This window comes from Rattus norvegicus, chromosome 4 (genome assembly GCF_021556685.1).
Source record: "Rattus norvegicus strain SHRSP/BbbUtx chromosome 4, alternate assembly SHRSP_T2T, whole genome shotgun sequence".
Classification (NCBI taxonomy): Eukaryota; Metazoa; Chordata; class Mammalia; order Rodentia; family Muridae; genus Rattus; species Rattus norvegicus.
This window is the reverse complement of record NC_141537.1, coordinates 64,728,064-64,755,352: the sequence shown is the minus strand read 5'-3', so window position 1 is coordinate 64,755,352 and position 27,289 is coordinate 64,728,064. Positions and strand designations below refer to the sequence as shown.

Here is a 27,289-nt window from a genome sequence, read left to right as displayed (position 1 = left end):
CCTCCATGTTTTTTATTTAAGCACACTACTTAACAAACCAAAACCAACAATAACCAACAACCCACACTGCCTCTTGGGGCCCTAGCATTTCTATCCCTCTGAAAAGTCCCCAGAATTCCAAATGTCACACAACTGCAGAAATTATTTATGGCTGGCAAAACCACGTCTCTCCTAGAGCATGAGGTAAATCATAGTCAGCTGCTGTGGGCAGTCCAAAGCAGCCCCATACTCCACACCTGGGTTTAAAACGAAAACATATTCTTATAATATCTCTGTATTTTTCGGACACCAAAATTGTCCAGAACTGTCACTACAGCACACTTTAGAGAATGGTTAAGATAATCCTCAGGAATCTGGAGACTTGGAGACTCCCTGGAGGAGTTCTAAATAAGCAAATCTTACTGTGGAACAGGAGTCAGTGCACTGGGAAAGCTGTAGACACCACCCCGGAGGAGGGCTTTCATTGACCAATGTGAAGAGCAGGCCGGGGCTTTGCTCTGTGTGTGAGCCTGCTCAGTATGCTGCTGGTCACCCAGACCGGGTCAGGCTTTGAGGAAGTACCCAGAAACAGGAGGAGGTGTCCAGAAATCCTGATTGTTGATGCGGCAAACCGGCAAACCGTGCTAGCTAGGTTTGCAAAACTGGTGTTTCATCTTGGCAACAACTTTACAAGGTAGGGATTTACATAACCCTGCTGTTTTTTCATTTAGAGAATAAAGCTGAGAAAGGTTTCATAACCTTCCTAGGGTGGCTGGCTCTGGAATTCTCACTCTTTCTACTCCAGGATGCTACTTTTGAAGGCAAGGCCTATGTATCCAGAGCCCCTGGCTCAGACACAAGAGTTCAGAGAGGGCTCTTGAATTGATTTAAACCCATAAAAAAAATGAGAAAACATCACAAAACTAATAATACACTGGAGCTGAGTCTCTGATTGGCCTCAGCAGTTACAGCCAGTGTCAGTGAGTGTGTGCTGGCTGGTTCTTTCTGGACACTGACTGGTCTGCTCCCAACTGGTTTCCAGTTGATTTCTCCTTATACACCATGTTACCTCATAGGTTTTAGCTTCATCTGTGCTTAGACACCCTGTCTCTGCCCTTGCACTGTGACCTAAGTCATGATCCTCAAACTCTTTGAGTTTGCTCATCTTAAAGTTAAACACAGCCCGCATATGTCCAATAGGACTGGCGCAGAACTCAGAGGAGAAAGCAAATGCAAGCCAAAAAGCACAGGGAGTGGAGAAGGTGCTCTAGTCTACATGAAGTCTCTCCTTTTACTCTTCGATGGACCCAGAGAAAGTAGTCTTAGCTCTGTGAAGCACCCACTGAACCTTCACAGACAAACTAGTGTTATGGGATGTCACATGCCAAAGAAACAGAGTATACACTGTTGTTACCAGCCTCCCAGGAAAAAAATTATGGTCTCAACTCTTCAGCAGCAGAGAGTGAGGTCATAGTCTGATAGAGGGACTACTCCCCACAACTTCTGTGTCTTATGTCTGCTATGGGGTTCCCTCTTGGCAGACAAAGGAAAATATAACCGTGTCCCCAAGCTAACTCACAGAGGCCTAAGAAAGAAACTAGAAAGGCACTCGATCCCCACATTAGAGCCTGCAAGCATCTGGCTATGCTCACTCCTCCTAAGGGACAGTGTTACTTTGGGACAAGAGCTAAGTCAACCAGAAGCACGGGTCTCTGCCTCCTAGACCATGGTTACAGGCATGAATCGTCTCAACTCAAGCCAATGAAATTTTCATGGGACAAAAAGGAATGAAGCGTTATGGAGCAGATGCCTTTGTTGTGTCTGTGTTGGGTTCTTTGAACAAAGTGTAACACTGAATGATAACAGAGAACCTATCATGAATGCCAACAGACCCCTTCCCTACCTCTTCACTTCACATCTACCAACCCCCTCCTCACACCAACCAGCCTCACACTCCTCGACTTCCAACTCAGCTACCCCTTGGTATTAGTGACCATATTCCGAGTGTGTGTGTGTGTGTGTGTGTGCGTGCCTGAATGTGTGTGTGTTCATATGTCTGTGTGTGTGCACTCAAGTGTGTGTGTGCACATGTGTGTATGTGCATGTGTGTTCCTGAGTGTAAGTGTGTGTGCTCAAGTGTGTACGTGTATGTGTGTGTGTATGTATGTCTGAGTGTGTGTGTGTGTGTGACTGCAGGAATGTATGTGTCACAGTGTATTTGTGGAGGGCAGAGGACAATTTTAAAGAAATAGTTCTCACTTGCCACCTTGTTTGAGGCAGAGTCTCTCTTGTTTCTGCCACAGTGTGACAGTGTAGCTAATGAAAGAGCTTCCAGATGACTCTGGCTCTGCCTCCCATCTCCCCCAGAGGAATACTGGTATTGAGGATACATGTTATCAAATCTAGCTTTTAACATGGGTTCAGGGAATCCAAATTCATACCCTTCAGGCTGGTTGGCACAAACTTTTATCCAGCAAGCCATCTTCCTAGCCCCTCGACTTTTTTACATTCAACAATCAAAAGATAGCTCTTAACTCTTTTTAACTCTTAAGATAACATTGTTGATGTCCATATATTTTACTATACTTAAATGTCCTTTACTGCTCAATTACTTTTCCTGCCTTTAAAACTGTTCTTGTTCTGTCACCGTAAAAGACATTTTAGGTTAAAAGTTCATCTCCTCACTTTCTGCCATGGATCCTTCAACTATGTGACTATTATTTATTGAGCATGTTATTCCACTGTTGGCAATCCCAAGTTTTTACTAAAAGACTGAAGAGGTGGATATAAACTCAGTCAACTACAGTACACCCTGATCTCAGCCTTGCCCTGAGCATACCATGGTGTGTGGGATTAACTAAAGCCACAATCCCAGCCCAGCCCTGAGTGCTCTGCAGTACAAGGAATTAATAATGTCCCCAGGGAACAATCAGATGCTAGGAGCAAAGGAAGGTGTTCTGGAGGGCACCAGGCCTGAACTTGGCTTTGAAGTCCATCCCGAATGTACAGCCAGAGATAAAGACAGAATGTTCCAAGTGAGAAGATAGGTGGTGAGGAAAGGGATTCTGGGAATGGAACAATCCAACAAGGATGGGGCTGAATGTACAGGGAAGACAATGTGGACAAGAAGGGAGGATTAATCAAAGTGAACGATACAAAAGAATATTGTATTCTTTCTTTATTAATGTATTGGTTTTCTCATTCGAGTGAAACGGGAAAAAAGGAAATCAAATTGTAAAATTACCCGTGAGAAGTCTATCCCACTGAGTGTGACAGTAAGTCTAGTTTTCAGTTTTTGAGACAGGGTTTCTCTGCATAGCCCTGGATGTCCTGGAACTTATTCTGTAGACTAGACTGGCCTCCAAATCGAAGATCCACCTGCCTCTCCCTCCCAAGTGCTGGGATTAAAGGCCTGCACCATGAACACCTAATGGGGTTGGTATTTTTAAAGAACCAACTATTTTAGCCAGTGGTAGCATGCTTACCCAGCATGAGAGAGGCCCTGGGTTTAATCTCAGAACTGAAGAAGATAAGGAAATGCTCAGGTATTTGAATAAGCCTCACCTCCCTGCTTCTGCTTCTTGCCTCTGACTCTGAGAACACACTGTACATGGCCCTTTTCCAGCTGGTAACTGACTTTCCTGACCTCCCTACAGGTAGCGGCTGAGTACTTCAAGAACACAACGCTGCTGTTGGTGGGTGTCATCTGCGTGGCAGCAGCTGTGGAGAAATGGAATTTACACAAGCGCATCGCCCTGCGTATGGTCTTGATGGCCGGAGCCAAGCCTGGCATGTGAGTCACATGGGGTCCTGGGGCAGCGGGCTGTGTCACAGCAGGATGTATCCTTGAGCTCCTCTGCTAAGTGGGAGATGACATTAGAATGATGGACTCCTACCTCCCGCACCTGTGAGACAGATCCCGAAAATCAGGGAATACAGATCTGAACAGTGGCCCCGGTGTTACTATCACCTGAGTCTAAGGAATACTCTTGACAACCTGGGCAGCAAGGACCGAGGGTTTGCAACACCTGAGGGCCTTTGTTAGAAAGCACAAAGTGGACCAACAAAAAGTTTCTCAATTTTTGCTTATAGTTTAGAGTGCACACAGGTCACAGAACTGGGTGGCTTTTCCATTGTCATTTAAGAAGCCATGAGCATCTCTTCCCGTCCACCCGAGTTGCTGAGGGCGGGGTGGGGGGAGTGCTTCAGAACACAGATCCATCAGGCCTGCTGGTGTCTGACCAGGTCCTCACATGCTCCCTCTTTCTCCTTCTACTCCGCCATCAAGAGGCCCAAGGAGGGAGCATCCTCTCCCTCACAGCATACATGAGGGCATCAAGGTGGACCGTTTTGCGTAGCCTGGCTTCCCCTGCACCAGATCCCCTTTGTTCCTCTCCTTTCTCCACTCCTAGTTCAGAACTTGTCATGAATCTTACATAAGCCACCTCACCAGCTGGAAGGGCAGACTAGAAACAATGTAGCATTGTTTTCAGCAGTTAGTCTTTCAGACTAGTCTGTTGGAACTCAGAAGCATGTTCCTGCCTCCCCAGGTTGCTAAGTAGAGCCTTACTTACTACAGCTTAATCCACCCAGGCCCAGAGACCATCTCCTCATTCAGCTTCCTAGGCACACAGGGGCATTTCTTCCAACACGGTGGTGTAGTTCCTTTGTCTCTATTCTGTTCTGTTTTGTTTCGTTTTGTTTCCCTTATGGGACTGGGGGAGGGGTGGAGAGAAGGAACAAAGCCCTGAGCCACATCTCCAGCCCCTGCGTAGCTCTTGAAAACTTTATACTATCAACAAGAAACCTGTCTGTGTTTGCCGCCTTCCCTATTTGCCACACTACCTAGCAAGTTCGTACCAGCAAGGCACGAACAGTGGGTGTGCCAGACATGAGAACTATGTTACTGTCTGCTCAAACCAAAGAGTTCCAGGATTCCGCCCTGCTCCCGCACAATCCACACATGTGCTGTCTCCAGTCTATGCAAAGTCATCGGAAATATGAACAAGTCATCTTTGTCTCCACCTCTCTTAGGCAACACACCCCAGGTCGGCACACGCACTGTTTGCACGGCTCTTCAAACCAAAGGGAAATCATTTGAAGGTTATTTTCCTTCAGTGCCTTTCCAAGCTTGACTCTTTCAGAGACCAGCTGGAGACAGGCACTCAAGCGGTGACAGGGGAGACTTCTGTGGCTTTGCAGCCATCCTTGCCACTAGCTGCCACTGGGACGAGTAGTGGGAGGACTGAGTTCCAGTCCTTTATCTCTGTTTGCTCCCAAATAACTATGCTGACTTGCATAGAGCATGGGGTGCCCTAGACTTGCTGGCTGCAGGGGGAGGGGAAAGAATCCCCTTACGCATAAGAGGCACATCACAGAGCTCCACCTAACGTCCAAACAGAGAGAAGGGAGCAACGACTGAGTCCACACCCTGGGACCTTTCTATCAAAGCTATGCCTTCCTTCTTTAAAAGCTTTCCTGGCCAAGGTCACTAGCCACAATATGGGAACAGTTTGCCGGACCAATGCTGTCCCTGCCCTCCAGGTTACTGCTGTGCTTCATGTGCTGTACCACCATGCTGTCCATGTGGCTCTCCAACACCTCCACCACCGCCATGGTGATGCCCATCGTGGAGGCCGTGCTGCAGGAGCTGATCAACGCTGAGGAGGAACAGTTGGTGGCGGGCAACTCCAGCACTGAGGAGGCTGAACTCATGGGTACGGTTCACTGGAGCTCACCTTCCCTTTGCTCAGCCCCCTCCCCACTCCCCACCCCTGCATTCCCTGCCAGTCTCCACTTGGGACACTGCCCAACCTGGTGCCCATCCCCTCCTCTTTATTCTAGCCTCTTAGCCATGCCAGCTGCATAACCCAAGCTACCCTTAACCCATTCCTATTCTTCCTTCCTACTTTGCTTACAGGTACCCTCCGCCCCTTCTCTTTGTCCCAAGCATTATTACAAAACTCTGGGGTCTGTCTGCATCTACAGCCCCACTATGCCTTTGGATCAGAGAGAAGGGGAGAAGGTCATCCATCACACCTTTGACCCTGCCCTGAGCCTCTGGTCTTCCACATACAGGGTCCACTCCAGCCTTAGTTTTCACTCCCTGTGTTTCTTTACCACTTTAGGTGTGGACGTAAGCAACAGACAAACTTCTGTAGAACTCATCTTTGTCAACGAAGAGTGAGTATGACCATCCATCCTCTTCCCAGGCAGAGCCTCTTGGGCCCATTGGAGAGGACAGGAAAGATAAGACCAAATGCATCTCCTTTCGATGTGTGTGCCAAGATGGCCATCTTGTCTCCATCCATTCGATCTACCTACCTCTCAAGATCTTGAGCGGGTCTCCCCTAATTCCAAAACACTTGGGAATAGGGAGGAATAAAAAGACCAGCGTTAAATCCCAGTAGATGTAGGAGCCGCCCTATGACTGTCAAGTACAATTCCATTTGTGCTGATGTGGTTAGAATAGTAGCGGACAGTTGTTCTGTTTGATGCTCTAGAAAGGCGAAAGTAGGAAAGAACAAATGCAGTCTTGAGCATTCATGTGCTGTGGGGTCCATCAACAATTGACTTCTTTCCAGAGTATGCATACATACATACATACATACATACATACATACATACATACATGCATATATACATGATCTTTAAGGGTATTCCATAGTGAATACTACACATTTAAAAGTTGTATTTCTCAATGGTTCGTTGTAATTTGCCAGGAAATGTTTTCACCCTCGTCTTCCTGCTGTCTTCCATGGTCACCCTGTTCTTGCTGCCCTCCATCTTCCTTGGTATCTCAAGTAGATGCCCCAGTTTTCTGGCCCCTTCAGAGAGGCACAGTGATGTCATTTTCAGAGCCTCAACAGCCTAGGTTCTGATGAAACCTCTGCTCTGTTTCCAAAGCTCCTCCCCTTTCTGAGGGCCTACAGCTGTCCCCAAGCCTACAGAAGAAGAGATGAGAGTTGGTGAGGGAGGAATTGACCTTTCACTGTCCCCTGCCACATCTCCTCCTGTCCCTTGTTTACCATCCCCTCACTCTGCTGCTTCTGCAATCTCCAGGGTTGGGGTAAACTTAGGGTACAGAAAAGACCAAAGGGCAGAAGAGCTCCAGGGTGGACTCCTGTCTGAGACCCAGACCCTAGCTCCGTCACTTGTGAGCACCCTGCTTGAGGGTCCACAGTCACCCCCTTGAGGTGACCTCTTTGCCACCAAAGCCTGATAGCTGTTGGCTCTTGGATGTCCATACATCACCACCCTTGTCTGTGCTCTGATGGTCTAGCCCTCTTTGTTTCCTGTGCTCACGGTTTTCTGGGCAGTGCTTTTGCAGATGGCCCCAGTCCTGCTTTCTCTTGTGAGTCCACTCCCTGAGGAGATGGTGTTCCATAGAACACAGGAAGTATAGGCTGCTCCTATGACCACAGTCGCTCTCCTCTCCAGCCTTTCTAGCTACACTGAGTCAGTGACAAAAAGTCTAAAACAAAAGCTCACCTGTACCTAGACTTCTCAGATTCCTCTATGCTGATGGGAGCCAGAGTATTTAGTAGACTTCCTTGTGACCAGTACCCACCCTGCCTTCTGAAGTGGCTTCCCCTCTTCAGCCAGTCTAGGAAGGAAGCAAAACACGACAGCACATTCTCAAAAGAGCCCCTTCCTGGAAGCCTCCCTCAGCTCCCAATGATGCAGCCTTGACAGGCTGATGATTACAGGACTTTCTGACCTGTGTGTGAGTGTCCAGTATGTGAGCTGCTAGGCCCACAGTCCATACAACTGAGTTAGATTGTCTACAGCTACTAAAAACTCAGTATGTCAGTGACTCTGATTTGTTCCCCTCTTCCACCAAGGAAAAGACCCGTGAAGCCTCAGATGTGGGAAGGATTCAGGGAGTAGAGCTGACTACCCCATCCCTGAGGTGTAGTCAGTGACCCAAAATTCTTCCCCATCTTGTTTTCTCCTTTGCCTGTCCCTCCTGCTGCTGTCTCCTCACATACGCATGTCCCATATTTCTGTGTCTAGACAGTGGCCTTCTTGAGTCCGGTAGTAAGGACACCATCTGGGGACAGGTTCTCCAGTGAGACGGTTGGAGACCCCTGTGCACCCACTTCTGATGATGTAAATAGATGCTGGTGGTCTGCATCTGTCATGAGGGTTGGCAGTGTCATAAGGAATGAAGTCCCCAGTCAGCCCTCTATGTTTGCCATTAGTTAGGAATATTGGTGTCATTTCAAATGAAGCTGCCACTCTGTCCTTGGGAGGAAGCAAGCCCCCTGGTCTTGCATCTCAGGAGTCAGGGATGACTTGGGGAAAAACTGGTCCTCTTTGGGGGAAAGACAACTTGAGTATAAGACTAAGATCCTTATACCAAACACCCACCATGAGGAAGAGCATCCTTCTCACCAAGCGTGATCCACTCTGTTTCCCTGTTTCTCTTGTTTTCAGCACGTCGGCTGCAGACTTCACTTCTCTGATGCAGAACAAGGTATGAGCTCGGTTCCCCTCACCCCTGGTTTTGAGATCACCTGGAACTCCCTCAGATACCGCATGCACCAAGATGGCTGGTAGCCTTTCCTACAGGCCAGCAAGCTCGGTAGATTGACAGCGGAGAGGTGCTCACCCAGGCTGGACAGAAGAGCCACTGGGGCTCTGACAAGGCCAGCTCTGAGTCCTGGGTAACTCAAGAAGACAATACAAGTTAACCGTTTTTATGGAACCCAAAATTCAGACATCTCAATTTCAAGAGACACATGTCTAAGCTGGAAACTTTATTACTCTCCCTGGGAATTCCATTCGTAAAATCTTAATATTTAAGAGGGGAGGGTTTGCCTGTATACTGTGGCACCACCCCCTCTCCCTACCGGTTTACATCTTTTTCACAGGAAGTATAAATGGCCAATTAAACTGTGTGGTTTGTTTAAGATTTGTTTTTTACTTATGTGTGTGTGTATGTATGTATGTATGTATGTATGTATATATGTATGTGTCTGTGTGTATGTATGTATGTATATATGTATGTGTGTGTATGTATGTATGTATGTATGTATGTATGTATGTATGTATGTATGTGTCTGTGTGTATGTACTTAAGTGCAAAGGCCTGCAAAGTCCAGAAGGAGGTTTTTGGATCCCCTAAAGCTGGATTTCTTTGTGATAGATTATTGCTAATGTTTTGTACTTTTAAACAGTAGTAGAGTTTGTCATCAACTCCCAGAAAGCTAGTTTTGCCTATAAGGACAAAGTGATGATCCCTAGGTTTCAGAGCTTTTTCCCCTGACTGGATGGAAGCCGTGACAATGGAGTCTGATCCTATGTAGGAGTGCTCTCAGGAATGTCCTCCAAGACCTCTAAGTCCCACAGTAGCAAGTCCTAGGGTAGTCCTGGGACAATTAAGTGGTATCTTTCCAGGTACTTGGACCACATCCTCTTCCTAACAGTGATGATGGCTTTTTTCTCAGCAGAATCTGAATGGTGTGCCCATGGTCACCAAGTCCATCAAAACAGCAAACCAACAGCAACAGAAGAAGCAGCATCAATCACAGGTAACTGAATCCTAAGTGATCATCTTATGCTTCCTAAAGGCACTGGCCCTCATGTTGTCAAGGCCTCTGTCATTAGCATATGTGAGACATGGGCACCACAGAAAGAAAGAACACAGGCTCACTAGACATCAAGAGCCAAGATGTGCCAGTTCTTGGGTCACAGGTTTTTCATTTTGGTGATGTCCAAGGTTGCTAGATTTGAAGTTCAAATAACTCTCTGAAGGCACTTGAATAGCCATAAATATTTTTTAATTACACTTAGTCTCTCTCTCTCTCTCTCTCTCTCTCTCTCTCTCTCTCTCTCTCTCTCTCTCTGTGTGTGTGTGTGTGTGTGTGAGTGAGTGTGTTAAGCACATTCACAGAAGTATGCAAATGCAAATGTGGAGGTCAGAAGACAACTTCCAGAGTCAGTTCTCTCCTTCTACTATGTAGGTTCCAGGGATTCAACTCAGATTGCCAGGCTGTGAGACGAGTGTCCTAACCCACTGAGCCATCGTACCAGTTCCCATTGCAGATACTTTCTTTAATGTCCTGCAATTATAAGCACAATTGCTTTTCTGGACAAATGAATCTTTTCCTGTTGCTGTAACACTAAAACAAAATGTAGAAACACAGGGGGTGTTGAGGCTGCTCTGAAGAGGCTCCAGTCACTGGGGCACTTGGTTTCAGTTTTCTTTAACCATCATTGGTCTCAATTGTCTCACATCCTTCACCATCACCGTTCAGAAATGTGGCGTGTTTAGTCCATAAACATATACCAAGCACAGCGGTAAGCACTTTCTCCATAGTCCTAGCTCAACGATGTAGTGGTTTTGAACTTCATCCTTGCAATCAAGGTAGCGAGCAGAATGAAACCAGGAACTAGCAGTGGAGAGCTGGAAAGGATAGCATCTAGATTCCTTGAGCACACGTGGCTAAACCCCTGGCAGACCTCCAGCTACAAGGTAGAAGCCAGTTGGATCGTGAATTCGGGTTCAGTATAAATTTCATTAGAAGAAAAATTCATGGGAAATCCAGGAAATCTAAGCAGTCCTTTCCAGCTCGAGCAAACTGTAAATCTTTTGGTAGTTAGAAAAGCCAGAGTCGGGGCTTGGGGATTTAGCTCAGTGGTAGAGCGCTTGCCTAGCAAGCACAAGGCCCTGGGTTCGATCCTCAGCTCCAAAAAGAAAAAAAAAAAAAAGAAAAAAAAAGAAAAGCCAGAGTCTTACTTCGGCCCTCGGAGAAAGAAGACAATAGTTTAAAGTCTATGAGAAGCGTGGAGAGACGACTTCTTCTCCCAGCAGTATAGGATGAATGGTGGGATCCTGCATCGGTTCTGGGCTCGGGCTGCTCCGGGAGGCAGGAGCAGGAAGTTGCTATGTTTACCCAACGCAGCCACACCCCGGGGCAGGTCTGAGCAGGACACAGCCAGAGCTGGCTGGGGCATCCCCACCCCCGGACCTGTAAGGAGGCCAGGGGGTCAGGTTCTCAGGCTCTTGGGTATTCAGGCGCCCGCTGGGACGCGGTGGAAGAGCTGAGAACGGAGTGGGGTCCCTCAGGGCTGGATCTAGCCCAGGGCCAAGGGGGTAAAGGGGAGGTCCGGCTGGTCACACCAGACAGAGTCTTTGGCTGGATGGTGGTAGGCATGAGCTTAGTGGGGGTGCCCTTGGGAACGCAGAGAGACTTTCTTCGGGAGATTAGTTCTTCTGTAACTGAAGGGTTGTTTGGCTTCGTTTTCTGCAGTGCTAGATAGCAAACCTAAGGCCCTGTACGTGTTAAGCAAGTGTTCTACCACTGAGAAACATCCCCATTCCAAGCTTAAGTCTAATCCTTTTTCCCCACGGAGACTGTCGTTCCACCTCCATATAAAAATAACTATCTGGGGCTGGAGAGATGGCTCAGCAGTGAGGAACACTTGCTGCTCTCGCAGAGGTCTTGGGTTCAATTCCCAACACCCACAAGGTGCTTCACAACTCAGTATTACAACTCTAGGGGATCGAGCATCCTCCCCTGGCCTCCCCGGGGGACCAATGCACATGGCACACACACACACACACACACACACACACACACACACACACACACACACACACACACATATATTAAATAAATGAACCAACACATTAAGTGAATGATAAACATTTAAAAATTCAAAATAATAAGCATCTTCTGTTGACTTAAAAGCAAAGTGGGGGGCTGCTAGAGCTCATGTGAAAACAAACAATGCTGTTCATATTAATAACATCAATAACACTGAAAATCCTAAGGAGCCAGGAGGGAGGGGATCACTTGTCTGAGGTTAGCCACTATATAGTTAGTGGGAAGCTACCTGGGGTTCCTGCAGACCCATCTCCAAAGAAGAAATTAAAAAAAATACTCATAACAGTTTATAAAAACTCAAAATAGCTTATCATGTCTAAACAATGTATTTATTTGTATGTGTATGTGTGAGTGTCTACATGTACATGTTTGGGCCAGAATGTTGCAGGTTCATCGCCCATAGGGGCCAGAAGAGGGCATCAGCTCCCCTGAAACTGGAGTTCTGGTGCTTGTGAGCCACGTAAGATGTGTGCTGTGACCTGAACCCAGGTCCTCTGGGAAGCAGTCAGTGCTCTTAACTTGGAAGCCAAATGGCTTACAGCCCAGTGACACACCATTCCCAAAGAAGGCCAGGAAGCCATCCAAGTGTCTTGCATACATTATTCCTTCGCCCTGCACAGCTATGTGGTGATTTATCCATCTGATGCTAAAGCTCAATGTCTGTCCACTGAGCCAGCGTGTGTCCTGCCCCTCTGGCTCCAGTGCAGGACAGCCCACGCTGACTGTGGGATCCCCTGATTCTCCTTTGGTAGGAAAAGCCGGGAGTCCCGACCCCCAGCTCCAAGAACCAAGAACTGAACAAGAAGAAGTACAGATCCCACCATGACCAAATGGTCTGCAAGTGCCTCTCTCTGAGCATATCTTACGCTGCCACCATTGGCGGCCTGACCACCATCATAGGCACCTCCACCAGCCTCATTTTCTTAGAGCATTTCAACAAGTAAGTGATTCACTCTGTCACCAAGTACCAGGTGAGCACCCTGTATTGGTGGCTGGGACAGAACAGGACCGGGTGCTAGGAACAAGGCGGGAGCCAGAGCGGAGCGGCTCTAGTTGAACAAGTAAGCCAAGCATGCTAGTCTGCTCAGGGAGCTCCTCTGTCCACAGAGACTCCACCCCAAAGAGAAGGCACCGACGGGGCCGCCTGGATGGTCTGGCGGGGTAAACTAGATAAGCTTTTCAAAGAACCTACTGGAGTGAGAGGGGTCTGAGGCATGAGAATAGGGCACGTAAAAGAAATGGCAGGGGGTTGGGGATTTGGCTCAGTGGTAGAGCGCTTGCCTAGCAAGCGCAAGGCCCTGGGTTCGGTCCCCAGCTCCAAAAAAAGGAATAGAAAAAAAAAAAAAGAAAAGAAAAGAAATGGCAGGGCAAAGGGGACCAGAGAGGGAGAGGAACTGATGACAGAGGGCTGGCAAGATCCACAGAGAGCTTGGACGGCACCCGAAAGAAAGGCCAGGAACGCGTTCGAGGAATACGAAGGAAGGGGTGAGGAGGTCAGAGCTATGGTTTTGAAAACTTGTACTGGATGGAAACTGGAAAGCACAATGGAATGGTGGCGGGTGGCAGGAGGGGGATTTAGAATGAGAGCTTTTTGTGGCCTTTGGAGGGAGTGCCAGGGAGGAGGAGGAGGAAGGAAAGGAAGAGGAGGAAGGGAAGGAGAGCAGAGGTGCATCTGTACAGTTGAGTCTGCATGGTTCTAAATAATGTAGTTTCCTCTGAACTCGGCCCTGCTGCATGCCTTCTGAAGGCGTTCTTTGCTATCCCCTTCCCCCAAATACCATGTGGAAACATCATCTGCTCCTTGCCCCTCACCTGCTCTTTACCCTGCAGCCAGTATCCGGCGGCAGAGGTGGTGAACTTCGGGACCTGGTTCCTCTTCAGCTTCCCCATCTCTCTCATCATGCTGGTGGTCAGCTGGTTCTGGATGCATTGGCTCTTCCTGGGCTGCAAGTGAGTACCAGGGTTCTCCCAAAGGCGATGGTTCAGGCGGGAAGGCTCTGCTCAAAGTGGGCATGCCCAGAACCAACGAATGGTCTGTGCTTTGGGAGTGCAGGGGACACAACTGGGGACATGGCCTCTTCTGGAGACTTGAATATTTCATGAACTTCTCTCTCTGCACAATGAGATATGTTCTTAATTCTAACCGCTTGGCTAGCAGACCTGTCTGATTTATAGAGAGCCTGGAGGGCGTCTGGTGTAGCTTCATCGCCCTCAAATCATGCAGAGTAACCCAAACTGCCTTTAGAAACGTGATTCTAAGTGAAGCTGCCCTAGGTTTAATCCTCAGGCAGTGGTGGTTTCTGCTTGGCAGACTGTATGGAATGTACTCATACTCCCAAAATGATAAGTTGGATATGACCCTTGCGATATTATTTCCAATATTAAACTGCTGAGTAAGCCTTTTCTTAATAAACATCAGTCCACTCTAAATTTGATCCACCTCAAATGCCAAAGGGGAAAACACATAAGCCGCCTAGGGAACCCATCACTCTGTTGGCCAAGGGATGTTTCCTTTCTACTCAGATTATTGCCAAACCAATGATGGCTACACATACAGGCCAATGTTGCATTATAAAACCAGCACCTGCTTTTACCCCAGGCAAGCCTTTTCTCTACAAATGTACACATGCATTTGCACAAGCACACACACACACACACACACACACACACACGCATGCACACACAAACACATCCTTCAACACTCTGACTCCACTCATATACAAGACAGTTGTGTGGAAGCAACTAGACATAAATACCCAGTTGCACATCTGTAACACATAATTGCATGCTGATACACCCAAGCCATGTCCCAGTGAATATAACCAAAGGCCAGGGGAAGGTCTTAAGAGGGGCTGGGTAACTAGGCAGATAGAAGGAGGAGGGGCAGTGTGCAGGAGGACAAAGTGATCACAGCAAGAGAGGAGTATGTATGTGACCTCAGAAGCACAAACGCTTTTTACTTTTGTGCTTGCTCTCCCTTCTTAGCTTTAAAGAGACCTGCTCTCTGAGCAAGAAGAAGAAGACCAGGAGGGAGGAGCTGTCAGAGAGGAGGATCCGGGAGGAATATGAAAAACTGGGAGACATTAGGTAAGAGCTGCACTGTTCCCCTTTCCCTGACGCAGCGCAATAGTGAAGGGAACCAGCAGCCTTGTTCCTAGGGTCCCCCACATTGACAGAATCTTCCAGAACTCTTGAATCTAAGCATTCAGAAGGTGCCATTTAGTCAGAGCCATGCTGGCCCAGATTCCAGTGGCCCCCCTCTTCCTATCTCCAGAGTCCAGGGTATGTATGGTTGGAGCATCTACTGGAGCAGCTGGAGAAAAGTCGACAGAAAGAAAACACAGCCACTCCTTACAAAGCCAGGGCTCCTGCATTTCCCAAATGAGTCACAGATCTAGCTATCACTCCCAGGGAGCAGCGGGCCTTGGTGCTGTATTTAAAGCATAAGACAACATCAAACACAGACTTAAAGACATGAAAATCAGACATTACTGACAACCTCAGACTGGGTTGTCCCACAGCTCCCCAGTGCAGCCTTCTGTCTAATGCTCTCTCAGAGTGCTCCCTGTACAGAACTTTAAGTAAAAACAAAAAATGAGATAGAAATTATATTTCTTAAAGTGTTAATTCATAATACATAAATGTTCATGGCATGGCATTTATAAAATATAGGAAAGTATAAGAAAAAAGTATAAAATTATATCCTGCTGTTAATTGTTACCATTATATACTCCTTCCCTTGAATGTATGTGTTGTGCATGTATGGTGTGTGTGTGTGTGTATGTGTGTGTCTGTGTGCCTGTGTCTGTGTGTGTGTGTCTATGTGCGTATGTGTGTGTGTCTGTGTGTGTCTATGTGTCTGTGTGCCTGTGTCTGTGTGTGTGTCTGTGTGTGTGTGTATCTGTGTGTGTGCATGTTTATGTGTATGTGTGCCTGTGTCTATGTGTGTGTCTATGTGTGTATGTGTGTGTTTATGTGTATGTGTGCCTGTGTCTGTGTGTGTCTATGTGTGTATGTGTGCCTGTGTCTGTGTGTGTGTCTATGTATGTGTGTGTGTGTGTGTAATGCACACATTTTTATAAGGTTCTTACCAAATAGAGTTGTAAATCTGTCTATTTTCACTTAACTTTCTGCTCTGACTATGCCCCCCGTGTCATTCATTCCGCTGCAGCAATATGACTATTACTGGTTGGATCTCAATTTAACAGTTATACCAAAACGTATTCACTGTCATGGACTCTCATTAGATAAGCAACAACACGGCCATTCCCATTTTTAGTAGGTGATAACTTGGCCAGTCATTGTCTCAGGTGATGGGAAAAACCAAAACTGAGATATATGGTAAATTGTTCACAACACTGGTTGGTAGCAGTCAGTGCTCCCAAGAGCAGATTTTAAGGCGCTCACTGTCTGGCACTCTCTGGAGAGGCTAAGATTAAGTTTTCTATGCATGCTGCTGCTGTGATTTCTCCACCCCACCTACATTTCTCCAGGGTTCCGTTGTCCCTAACATCCTGTGAGTTCTTTCCTAATTCGCTGCCAGCCATTCTAGTGCTTAAAGCGAGCGACTGTGTTTTATGTCGTTGGTGCTCTGACTAGGGGCTTCCAGAAGCCGCATGAAAAGGCTGTGAGTTCCCCGTTCCTGAGTGGGTCTTTCTGCTACCTTTGACAGCTACCCTGAAATGGTGACCGCATTTTTCTTCATCCTGATGACAGTGCTGTGGTTTACCCGGGAGCCCGGCTTTGTCCCTGGCTGGGATTCTTTCTTTGAAAAGTAAGTGATGCTGTCTCCTCTGGAAGCCCATCCTCACTCAGTCCTCTGTGCTGACTATGGGTTACACAAACCCAGGAGGCATTTTTGTCCCTGATAAATCCTCTCTTTCTAGGGAAATAGCAGTATAGATAGGGCCAGGAGAAAGCACAGTGTTGGAAGTCCCTGTCTGGGGTTGGAACGAGGGGCTGTCATTTACTAGCTGTGTGACCTTAGTCGTCTTAAGTTCTTGGAGCCTCACCTAATTCCTAGGATGCTAAGACCATGAAGAGGATAAGACCAATCAAGTACTAGCTAGAATGAATCTGTGGCCTCGGGGTCTGAGGCCTGCGGAGGAAGAAGCCACCAGGGGAGGAACACATAGATTCCCAGCTCACCACTGTGGATTCATAACCAATCGCAGCACCAACGTTGAGGTGTGGTCCTCACAGGAGAGAAACCCATGTTCTGCTTTTATCTAAACAACTCCAGTCTCTCCCAGGACTCAAAGACTACCTGTCTGTCAACTCACACTAAAACTCCCTTAGGGAAGCTGTCTCTAGACAGTAATCCTGCCCACGAGTCCGCCACAGTATAGCCCAACAACTGGCAAAAGTCAGGTTGTTGTCACTGCTAGGCTGGGTCCTGTGAAGAGGTGCTGTGTCCCCACAGCCTGTCCTGAGACCACGCAGCTCTCGAGGATTCCCAACTCCCTCCCTGTTGTCCTAGGAAAGGCTACCGCACGGACGCCACCGTCTCTGTATTCCTTGGTTTCCTGCTCTTCCTCATCCCAGCGAAGAAGCCCTGCTTTGGGAAGAAGAGTGACGGTGAGACAGTGAACGTTCAGTGCTTGTGAACGAGATGGAGGGGGGAGCATCCTGAACCTCAGTCTGATTCATTCACAGGATCCTTTCCTTCATGGAGGGCTGATGACAAAGGAGCTACTGTCAAGGACAAAGTTGGGCAAAGTGGCTTTATACCGAGTCAGAATTTTCAAAAGACACTTCCCAAGGCCCTTCAGACTCCAACCCAAACAGTAGAGCTAGTTCCCAAGCCCTGTGATTTACCTGATAGCTAAACCCTTCCTTACGAATCATGCCTCTAGGCACAGTGGTGCTCAACCTGTTGGGTCTCAACCCCTGCGGGGATCAAATTGTCTCCACCCTTTAGGGGGTCAAAAGACCCTTTCACAGGGCTTGCCTAAGACCATCTGCATACCAGATATTTGCATTACGAGTCATAACAGTAGCAAAGTTACAGTTATGAAGTGACAACAAATATAATTTTATGGTTGGGGGGTCACACAATATGAGGAACTGCTTCAAGGAAGGGGTCACAGCGTTAGGAAGGTTGAGAACCACTGCTCTAGGGGCTTCTCTGACTCCATTTCTCTCCACCTGGGATGCAGGAGCAGGCCAGGAAGCCTCCCGGGGGATAGAGCCCATCATCACGTGGAAGGACTTCCAGAAAACTATGCCCTGGGAGATTGTCATCCTAGTGGGAGGAGGCTATGCCCTGGCTTCGGGCAGCAAGGTAACAATTCGGTTCTCTTCTTGGTCAATTATTGGTCCAGGAGCTTCCTAAAGGAGTCCATCGCAACCCTGAAGGGAAGACTAGAAGTTACCAAGGGAGAGCCTAATAGGCAACACAGCAGGACGGATGCTCTTTTTCCTCCCTGGCCATCTCAGTAGGTGTCACAGGTCACAGCACATGGGCGCTGAAACCTCCTTTGCAAGGCCCACACTGTCACAGGCAGAAGGAATTTTGGAACTTATAGGTGTTTCCTTGCTGGCGTCTCACAGTTCTGACAGAGGGTGGGTCGTAAGGGCTCATTGAACCCTAAATGGCAGCTCAGTGGGTTATCTCTCAGTCTGTCTACACGCCTAGACGAGCCTCTCAGAGACTCTCAGCTAAAGGGAGCTGCTTGCCCCACTGGATGGGATCGCTCAGCCCAGAATCTTTTCAGTGAGGCTTGTGGGAGACAACAGAGATGCCTCTGCCATCGGCCCTCTGTGAAGAATCTGGTGAAGGAATCAGACCGAGGTTCAGGAAGCTCCTCCCTCCATTCTGTTTACATGCGCTAAACTGACGCAGACTTGGTGTAGTTTAAACTTCAAAATGTATGTGTATGAGTGCTTTGCCTGCGTGTATATATGTGTGCCTGATGCCTGCAGAGTTCAGAAGGCATTGGATCCCCTGAAATTGGAGTCAGGGTGTTGGGAACTGGACCCAGGTCCTCTTCTAGAACAAATGCTCTTAGCAGTTGGGACTTCTCCCTGGCGCCAATCTGGTACCTGGTACACTTTTGATTGTGCATTCCTGTCACCATCTGTAGCCAACCAGACATCTACATGGGGAAGGAACCTTGGGGACCCTGAGGCCCATCTCCTCCCCACCGACTGTTCCCTCTAGGACATTTATCCTTGCACACCTCCACTGACAGGGTGCTCCCCACACAAAGAAGTTACTCACTGCCAGCCAAGTTCTGATTAGTCTCTGTCTGTGTGTTGGTTCTGGCTCTGTTTTTGGAAATTCTAGGTAATAATTATTAAAGCAGGAAGTAGATGCTATCCCGAGCTCTTTTAGCCACTCTCACAGGTTACACCTCCTGGCTTCACCCAGGACCTCCTACAGCTTTCCTTGACTGTATTTAAATATGGTCCAGGGGTAGGCAGTCCACTGGATTAGTTATATTAGGTCACCCTCCTCTGTCTCTGACGTCAGCATCCACCTGCGGCTTCATGGGAGTTTGTATGAGGTTTCCCTGGCACGCATGTCAACACTAACATTGAAACCACAATTACTTGTGACTTATTCTTTGCCTCGGTGGCCACTATTAAAGCTCTGTCCCTTCAGCATCCCCTGTATCTGTGCTGACGACCTTTCTAATTCTGTGTTCAGAGTTTTATATTGATTTCTGTTGAATTTCAATTATAAGTTTGGCCTGAGTCTACCCTGGCAAGACCTACTTCTTTCTTCCTTTTCTTTTCTTTTTCTCTTTCTTTTCTTTTTTTCTTTATTTCTTTTTATTTTTTATTTTTGACACCATAGTTCAGTTCTGCCTCAGCTAGTATTTTTTCTTCTTTTTAAAATATCTATTTATTTATTACATATATATGTAATATATATACTGTGTATATATATACGTATACTATACTGTAGCTATCTTCAGACACACCAGAAGAGGGCATCTAATCCCATTACCAATGGTTGTGAGCCACCATGTCGTTGCTGGGATTTGAACTCAGGACCTCTGGAAGAGCATCCAGTGCTCTTGACGGCTGAGCCATCTCTATAGCCCTGACTCAGCCAATTTTAATACTAGAGCAAGTCAGGTGAAATCTGTATCATTTCTACTGAGTCGGAGGCTACTTCAGAGTTTTGGCACTGGTAAGGAAAATCCCATCACACCAAATATTTTTAAAAGTAAAGTAAGTCTTCATTTGTTATGCTTTGTCTAACTTGACACCACAGTTTATCATTTATTTTAAATTTTAGTGTAGGGGATTTCTTTTGGAAAAGTAATTATCACTAGATTATTTGACTCTAGTGATAAGTACATTTGGATAACATAAGTAATTCTCCACTCTTTCCTAAAATGCACCATTTCTAACTCCCCCGATGGCCCTTCCTGGCCTGCCTCTGTGCCAGTCTCATGGTGTAATCATGAGTTATAAGAAGGAACAGTGACAGTTGCTGGAGGCTATACCAATTATTAACCAACACTGTCTCCATGGACTGTGTGTGCCTCTCCCAGAGTTCTCCACATGCCGAGGCCAGAGCAGAGAATGCTGAAGGCCTCTCTGGTCATCACCTGTCTCTGAGCTTGCCATGATGTGGTAGAGTCCCTGAAAGTCCGTGAGGTCTTGATGACTTTAACAAAGGGAGCCTGCCACCCCACCACATGGTAAAACATTGACGAACTGCGAAATGCCCTACCTCAGTTTCTGAATGCTCCCCATCTCTTTATTGCCTTTTTAGTCTCTAGGATACTCTATGAAGAGTCTAAACATGTCAGCCACAGAGGAGAGAAAGGTGAAAAGTGCCTATGTGACCCAGGATGGATTAGCACAGAAATTCGATGCTGTGGGAGAGGCATTGAATTACGTTAGGAGAGGGACAGGGCTGCAGAGCATGAGGCTGTCGGGCTGGGAGAAGGGTGAGAGTCACACTCAAGTTCAAAGTGCAGGGTGAAGACTTCTGGTGCCCTAAGAAGGATCTCGCAGCCAAGGTGGGTGGCTCTGATGCCCCATGAGCAGGAAACCTAAAGACAAAATGTTGTACAACCTTGAGACATTTCCGCACTACAAAACTGATCTAGTCATAAACTCAACATGACTTCCGGTCAGGCCAGAGAAGGCAGCTGAGGCCTGGTGGCCCTCACAGCCAGCACTCCTGACCCCTCACCACCGCCCTCTGGAACCTGCTTTGACTCCTTCCTTCTCACTGTACTGCCTCCTCCCGCAGAGCTCTGGCCTCTCAACATGGATTGGGCACCAGATGCTGTCCCTGAGCAGCCTCCCACCATGGGCTATCACTCTGCTGGCATGCGTCCTGGTGTCCATTGTCACAGAGTTTGTCAGCAATCCAGCCACCATCACCATCTTCCTGCCCATCCTATGTACCCTGGTAAGTGGATAAGACAAGCAGACGGCCAGGCATTGCCCCAAGCTTGGCCCAGGAAATGGTTTCTACAGCCATTACTCTCACACCACACACCCTTTCCAGTGGTTGGTCTTCTGCCCGTAGTTTAGACAGCGACAATCCTCAAATAACAATTAGTAAAATAAAATTATGTCAAGAGTTTAGAAATACTTTTCGAAAGAAGAACACATAATTAATCTAGTTGTGGGTAGCCTGGGCTGCATTATTTGTGGGTAGCCTGGGCTGTACAATAAAGCCATCTCAGGAAAACAGATATACAACAGTCACCACCTCAATCATCAGCCTGATTCTGTGGCCTCAGGCCAGCCTGTAATGAGAGAAATGAGTGAGGAACAACAGCCCAACCTTAGCCTGTTGACAAAGCCACCGTTGTAGTAACGCAGGCGATGCTGCCCCTGGAAACATAGGACATGAAAGCCCTTACCCATCTCCTACGAAATAATCCTTCCGGCTCCTCGGAGTGCCAGCTCACATGGCTACTCTCAGCTCTCAGTTTAGCTGGCCCTATCTGCCTCCTCTGTCACCTTGCTTGTTGAGCATTCAAGATTTTTTTTTTTTTTAATTTTTCAAGACAGGGTTTCTCCATGTAGCCCTGGCTGTCCTGGAACTCTCTAGGTGTAGCAGCTCGGGCTTGAACCCAGCGATACACTTTCCTCTGCTTCCCAGTACTGGGAGAAGGACAGGAATTAAAGACATGGGCCACCATGCCCTTCAAGACCTTATCTTAAAACACAGCAATATTGAAAGTCATGGGTTCAAATCCCGAAGAGAGCAATTAAACGATCTTCCAGGGCTGGGTGAGTCCCTCAGATCTGTACCCCTGGGGTGAGGGAGTCTTGCTTCAATTAAAGCCACTTCATTCATGAGGTTTTTATTTTTATTTTTTTTAAAGAAGGGATTTCTCAGCTAAAGAATTAAAACTTCAAGAACCACTTCATTACGGTGCCCCCCTCCTCCTCATAACTCAAATACCCATCCTGGGAATTGTCTCAGGGTTCAGCCCCTGTGGGTTGCCAAAAACCAATGCCCCAGAGGGCAGGGAGCTAACTATCCCCAGAACATGGTGCCTAGCACCAAGCCAACACATTCGTGCACAGGAAATGGCCACCTAGTCTCCAAGTTAATGTTACTGTTAATTCTCTCTTCCAGTCCGAAACACTGCACATCAATCCACTGTACACCCTGGTCCCGGTTACCATGTCCATCTCCTTTGCTGTAATGCTGCCTGTGGGCAATCCCCCCAATGCTATCGTCTTCAGCTATGGGCACTGCCAGATCAAAGACATGGTGAGCTACGGGTGCCCTCTGCCAGCCCCCATTCCGTCAGGGTAGGGATGGTTCTCCGTGTGGCCTTTTCCTGGAGTCTCATTTCATAGCGGGCTCTCGGCACACTCTCTGGTGGGTGGAAAGAATGACTCTGGTAAAAAGGTTCTTGGTTGGCCTGGAAGCTCCAGGAATAGCAATGGGCTCTCCCTAACTCTCCTCAGGAAGAAAGCAGGCACAGGGATAAAGCTACCCAGGGCACAGGCTGTGGCCTGGTTCCAGAAGCCATGAGCTTGCACAAACCCTCGCTGGACAAGTGCTGATTTATTCATACACAATGAAGTATGAGAAACTATGAACCCAGGCTGCGGGGGAGGGATCTCGTAAGAACAGGATCCTTCTGTTCAGGTCTCACCCAAGCAAGGAAGCCCTGAAGCAAGGACACAGAGTAACATGCCTGCACTCCAGACTCTGGTCCAGCTGGCTCACAGGAGATGGCTCCGCAGAGACATTCTGTGGCTGCCTCTTAGCTTTGGGCATACCCACTTTCCACCGTTATAATCACGGCTCAACCAAATCCTCAAAGCTGACCACAGGTCTAGGAGAAATTAGACTAATATGAACCACTGAGGCCCAACGGTCTGAAATAGGGTTCAGTCACCCCATGCGGAGGTGAGGCTATTTTCCTCAGCAGCCACACAAGCCAGCAGTTGGAACCAAGGAAGGTTTTGGAGACCTTTTCCACCATCAGAACTGCTCATCAATGGGCCAACTTCAGGGCGGGAGTCCATGGCCTTTCTCCTCCTCCTCTTACTGCATAACCCTTAGTCTGCTCACACGGAGTTTTGCCTCAGCTCTCCTGCCTCCCATTTCCCCTTTGTAGCTCTCCTGGGGTCCATGAACAGAGACAGCTACTTCCCCTAAGTAAACCCAAGGTACTCTATATCCCTTAGCTATTCCTTAGAGAGGGTAGGGGAGTGGCTCAATACAGCTTCTCTTACATTCTTAATGTATACGAGCACCTAGAAAGCATTCCGTGCCTGCTCAGGATATCTCCTTATGTTTAGCATAGTTCCCCCAAGATTTTGTTGTATGAATGACAACATTCCTCAGAGCTGGTTTCCCAAGTAGCTCACAGAACTTCTAGGCTTCTACTTTATGACAGGAGTGCTGCCGGTGAGAAGCAAACATCAGTCTTTCCCATCCCCCCATTACCTCCTTGTCTTTCCAGTCCTTCCCCATTGGGTACAACTGGATGAGGTAGAAAAGAGCAGTCCAGGCAGCCACTGGGGCTGGGGGCTGGGAGAAGATTCAGAACTGGCATGAGGACAAGGCTAAGGCCAGGCCTAAGAAGGGCTCCCTTTGAGACAGTCTGGCTGCTGTTGACTCAGAATGACCAGCGTTTTCTGGCTTGTGCCCTGCAGGTGAAAGCTGGCCTAGGGGTCAATGTCATCGGCCTGGTGATAGTGATGGTGGCCATCAATACTTGGGGAGTTAGTCTCTTCCACTTGGACACTTTCCCAGCCTGGGCTAAGGTCGGCAACATCACTGATCAGACCTAACAGGAGCGGACAGTGACCTAGCACAACCAGAGCTGACCCATGGACCAAGAAGACCACCAGGTGCACACACCCCAGACTCACATGGAGGATTTTCCTGCTACCAGATTCCTCCACCCGCCATAGGCGTGTTGGCTGTGTCTCCCTCCCAGCCTGCCTGCTTCCCTTACCACCAGCTCTCAAGAAAGACTACAGCTGCTCTCTCTTCCTGTGTCCAGCCCTAACTCTTTTTGAAGACCAGAAACACTGCAAGCCTTAGTGCCCTGAGGGGAAGCCTCAGAAACTGGCTGGCCTCACTAGGTTTTGCGTTACCAGTCATACCTTTCTAGGACTCAGAGCCAGCCAGATCACTCTGCCTGTGCAGATCATGAGGCCTGTGACCTCTCTTCTGGGAGAGAGCCTTACCTGTCCTCAAGCATTTCTATCCGGTCTCTAGAGAAAGGTAACCTCGGATCCTAAGGCTTAGGAGGTCCTCCTGTGGCAGGCAATCTGTGCTTTTGCCAGTCTTATCTGTCTTAAATCTCTCTTCAGTGGTCCCTCTACCTCGGCGCCAAATTCCGTAAAGAAATAATATTCTCCTTCAAAAAGAGGCTGGCCCGATTCCACCGAAGGAAAGAGATGGAAAAAAACAAACAAACCATCCTGAAGTCAGCTTCTCCATGTACTGTCACAATGAGAGACTCAATTGCCTCGTGAGTGTGGTGGAGGGAGGAAAAAGGGTTCATACCTGCCTCATTAGGAAGAGCAGAACTATGGTTAAGACCACAGTGGACTGGATGTTACACTCACTTCTCCACTTAATAGCTAGTTTGTTTCTGAGAACACCAGAGTGTCTTGCCAGTGTTTCCTACACGTCCACGGGCCCTTTGAGGGGAAGATGTGCCTGGGGTTCTTTACAATGTATTAAACTCTAAGTGCTCAATAAATGTCTCTGATGACTGCTGCAGAGCGAGGCCTCCTCTGTCCTCCTGAGGACCATGTCATTTTTCCCACCAGAAAAATGGGAGGCTAGAGGCCGACCTCTCTCCTGTTTGCTGCTGTCCTACGCTTCCGATCTCACTATCGGTTGCTGACTAAATGTGTCTGAGGAAAGAGGAGTCCTCTGCAGTTACTCCACTGTTGTAACCACTTCTGTTACTACTGTCTATGTAGGTTTTATACCAGGCATAGTTTTCTTCTGACCATTTTAACTGTTCAGTCAAATCTCCGGCCTACCAGAAGTCTGAGTGTATAGCTCCTTGTATGCCAAAGCTTGCACACTCCACAGAATGTGATCAACCAGGTTTAGCCAGGAACACGACTACCTCTGCCTTACTAATTAGCACAGCCAGTATTTTGACCAATCACAGCAGTGCACGCTCCACAAGCCCGTACATGATGCCAGCAGTGCAGCCGGCTCCAAAGCAGTGGCCTCTCTGTGCAATTGGCTTTAAGATGTTTCGAGTCTGGGTGCTTCTCCTTTTGACGGTTTATCACACTTCTGAACCAAAACAGAGCCATAAGTCCCCACCTCAGAGGACAAGACAAGCATAGGTAACGTGATTTAGGGAGTAGATTTTGGCCCAAGGAAGAGTACTTGGAATTAATTTCCGGTCACCCTCTGCGATCTGAGTCTTTCTCAGGGAAAGCCACGGCACATCCCACAGCAGCTGCTGCCTGGGTCTCCACGGGCCATACTTTCAACCATCCCTGTCTGACCTGGCTGCACTCAAGCAGCTTCTTACCTAACCCAGACTCAGGCAGAACATGACTGCCTGTCTCAAGGATGGAGCAGACCGGGTTAAGTTTAAGTGCTCTTCGGTTCTAGCCCTTCTCTCGGTGGGATCTGAGTTTCACATCCTACACCGGCTCACCTTCCAGATGATTTGAGAGGGAGCTGAGGATACGGAGTACAGCTACACCTCATTCTTCTAAGTCACTTATCAGCTTTGCTTAAAGCTGCCTTTGAGATCCCACTAAGGCATCCATATCGAAATTACCTCCAGTTGTCAATGTGACACATCTGGAAAGAGGGAACCTCAACTGGAGAACGGTCTCCATTAGATTGGCCCGAGGCATATCCGTGAGGTAGCTTCTTAATTGCTAGTTGATGGGAAAGGGCCCAGCCCTCTGCAGGCTGTGCTATCTCTGAGCACCTAGGCTGTGTAAGGTAGCTGGGCAAGCCAAGGGAAGCAAGCAAGCCAGCAAACAGCACTCCTCCTCGGCCTCTGCTTTAGTTTCTGCCTCTAGGTTACTACACAGAGTCCTGGCCTCCCTCGAGGAGAGACTATAACCTGTGAGCAGAATAAACTCTCTGCTCCTCAAGTGGCTCCTGATCAGCATGCTCCCTCACAACAGCAGAACGGAACGTAGAACACGGCAGCAGTAAGCACGCACAGGATCTCCTGCGTGAGGTCTTACAACCGTCGTCATGGTTTTTAAAAATTGCTGCTTTTCCTTCCCCGGAGGGTAAGTGTCGGCTATAAGCAGATGCACACCACTGTACCTAAGGGACTTGAGCGTCTTGGACCTGGAACCAATCCATTAGGAATACCAATGAGAACAACACAGTGGGTTTCACAATGCAGGCTCTACTGTTGGCGAAGACATTGCTGAAATTAGGGTGACTCTCAGTACTGCAAGACGCTTGAACTGCTCAGGCACAAAGGGACTGAAACTCTCCGTTCTCGTGGGGCTGTCCTCGCTGAGTGAACACTGTACTTACACTGCTCCTTCTGTCCCAGTCCTATGCATTTGCACACGAGGTGGCACAGCTCACAGTTTTCCCACTGTCCGGCCACGGTGGCAATGATTCAGGCAACACTCCTCCTTGCGCTCTTTCTATAAACTGCCCCCTCAGTTCTTTTTGCTTCCACTGCGCCTTATAAAACTGCCTTTCACTACGTCCTCTTTAGTCGGCTGAATATGCTACAGCCAGACTTTGAATAAGAATATATTGAACTCCTGAAATTCTAAGTCCCACAAACTCCCTATAAAGAACAAGTGAGGTTTTAAAATATTTTCCCTTCACTATTAAGTTCCTTTCCATAAGGCAATGCCCTAAGACAGGAAAAAAAGAACTCATTCATATTCGTCAGGAGCAAACCCAAGACTGGGAGTTTAAGAAAGGCTTAATTTGCTACAGTACAGTAGAGTGCTCTCTTACAAGGAGGAGATTTAAAGTAACGTTTATACTGTGGGAGCGCAACAGAAAACAAACAGCAGTGTGGTATCTAGGGCGTGAACTGCTCCGTGGAAATGAAAACATTACACATGTGGACGTGTCACCATGACCAGTAGGACAGATGACAAGGAAACTCATGCATCTTACTTCTCTCTGTAACTGTGGGAATGAAAACCAAATAAGTTAGAAAAAAAGAAACAGGATTTCTCCTTTACACAAGAAGTAGATATCTGCTTAACTCCAAAAAACACCAACTCAGAAGTCTAAAGATGCCATAGCAATGACTCATGAAATGT

General features: G+C 47.8%; 1 protein-coding gene and 1 long non-coding RNA gene across 3 annotated transcripts in view; one reads left to right on the top strand and one right to left on the bottom strand.

Moving 5' to 3' along the window:
* The window catches only part of Slc13a4 (solute carrier family 13 member 4), a 39,040-nt gene extending 14,262 nt beyond the window's left edge, over window positions 1-24,778 (top strand). The window contains exons 1-15 of one of the 2 annotated variants that reach the window (XM_087659048.1): window positions 418-673; window positions 3,636-3,772; window positions 5,524-5,696; window positions 6,108-6,162; window positions 8,419-8,458; window positions 9,434-9,514; window positions 12,346-12,533; window positions 13,424-13,543; window positions 14,579-14,680; window positions 16,266-16,367; window positions 17,073-17,170; window positions 17,752-17,876; window positions 20,811-20,972; window positions 22,158-22,295; window positions 23,696-24,778. In XM_087659048.1, coding sequence (XP_087515174.1) covers window positions 3,741-3,772; window positions 5,524-5,696; window positions 6,108-6,162; window positions 8,419-8,458; window positions 9,434-9,514; window positions 12,346-12,533; window positions 13,424-13,543; window positions 14,579-14,680; window positions 16,266-16,367; window positions 17,073-17,170; window positions 17,752-17,876; window positions 20,811-20,972; window positions 22,158-22,295; window positions 23,696-23,833 — 1,554 coding nt within the window. In that variant the 5' untranslated portion in view covers window positions 418-673; window positions 3,636-3,740 and the 3' untranslated portion in view covers window positions 23,834-24,778. 2 annotated transcript variants of the gene reach the window in all.
* Window positions 6,304-10,881, bottom strand: LOC134486753 (uncharacterized). Its single transcript, XR_015686465.1, has 4 exons — window positions 10,723-10,881; window positions 8,377-8,644; window positions 7,471-7,585; window positions 6,304-6,923 (listed from the first exon to the last, which is right to left on the bottom strand). It is a non-coding gene; the product is annotated as an uncharacterized LOC134486753 (long non-coding RNA).
* Window positions 24,779-27,289: the final 2,511 nt, after the last annotated feature.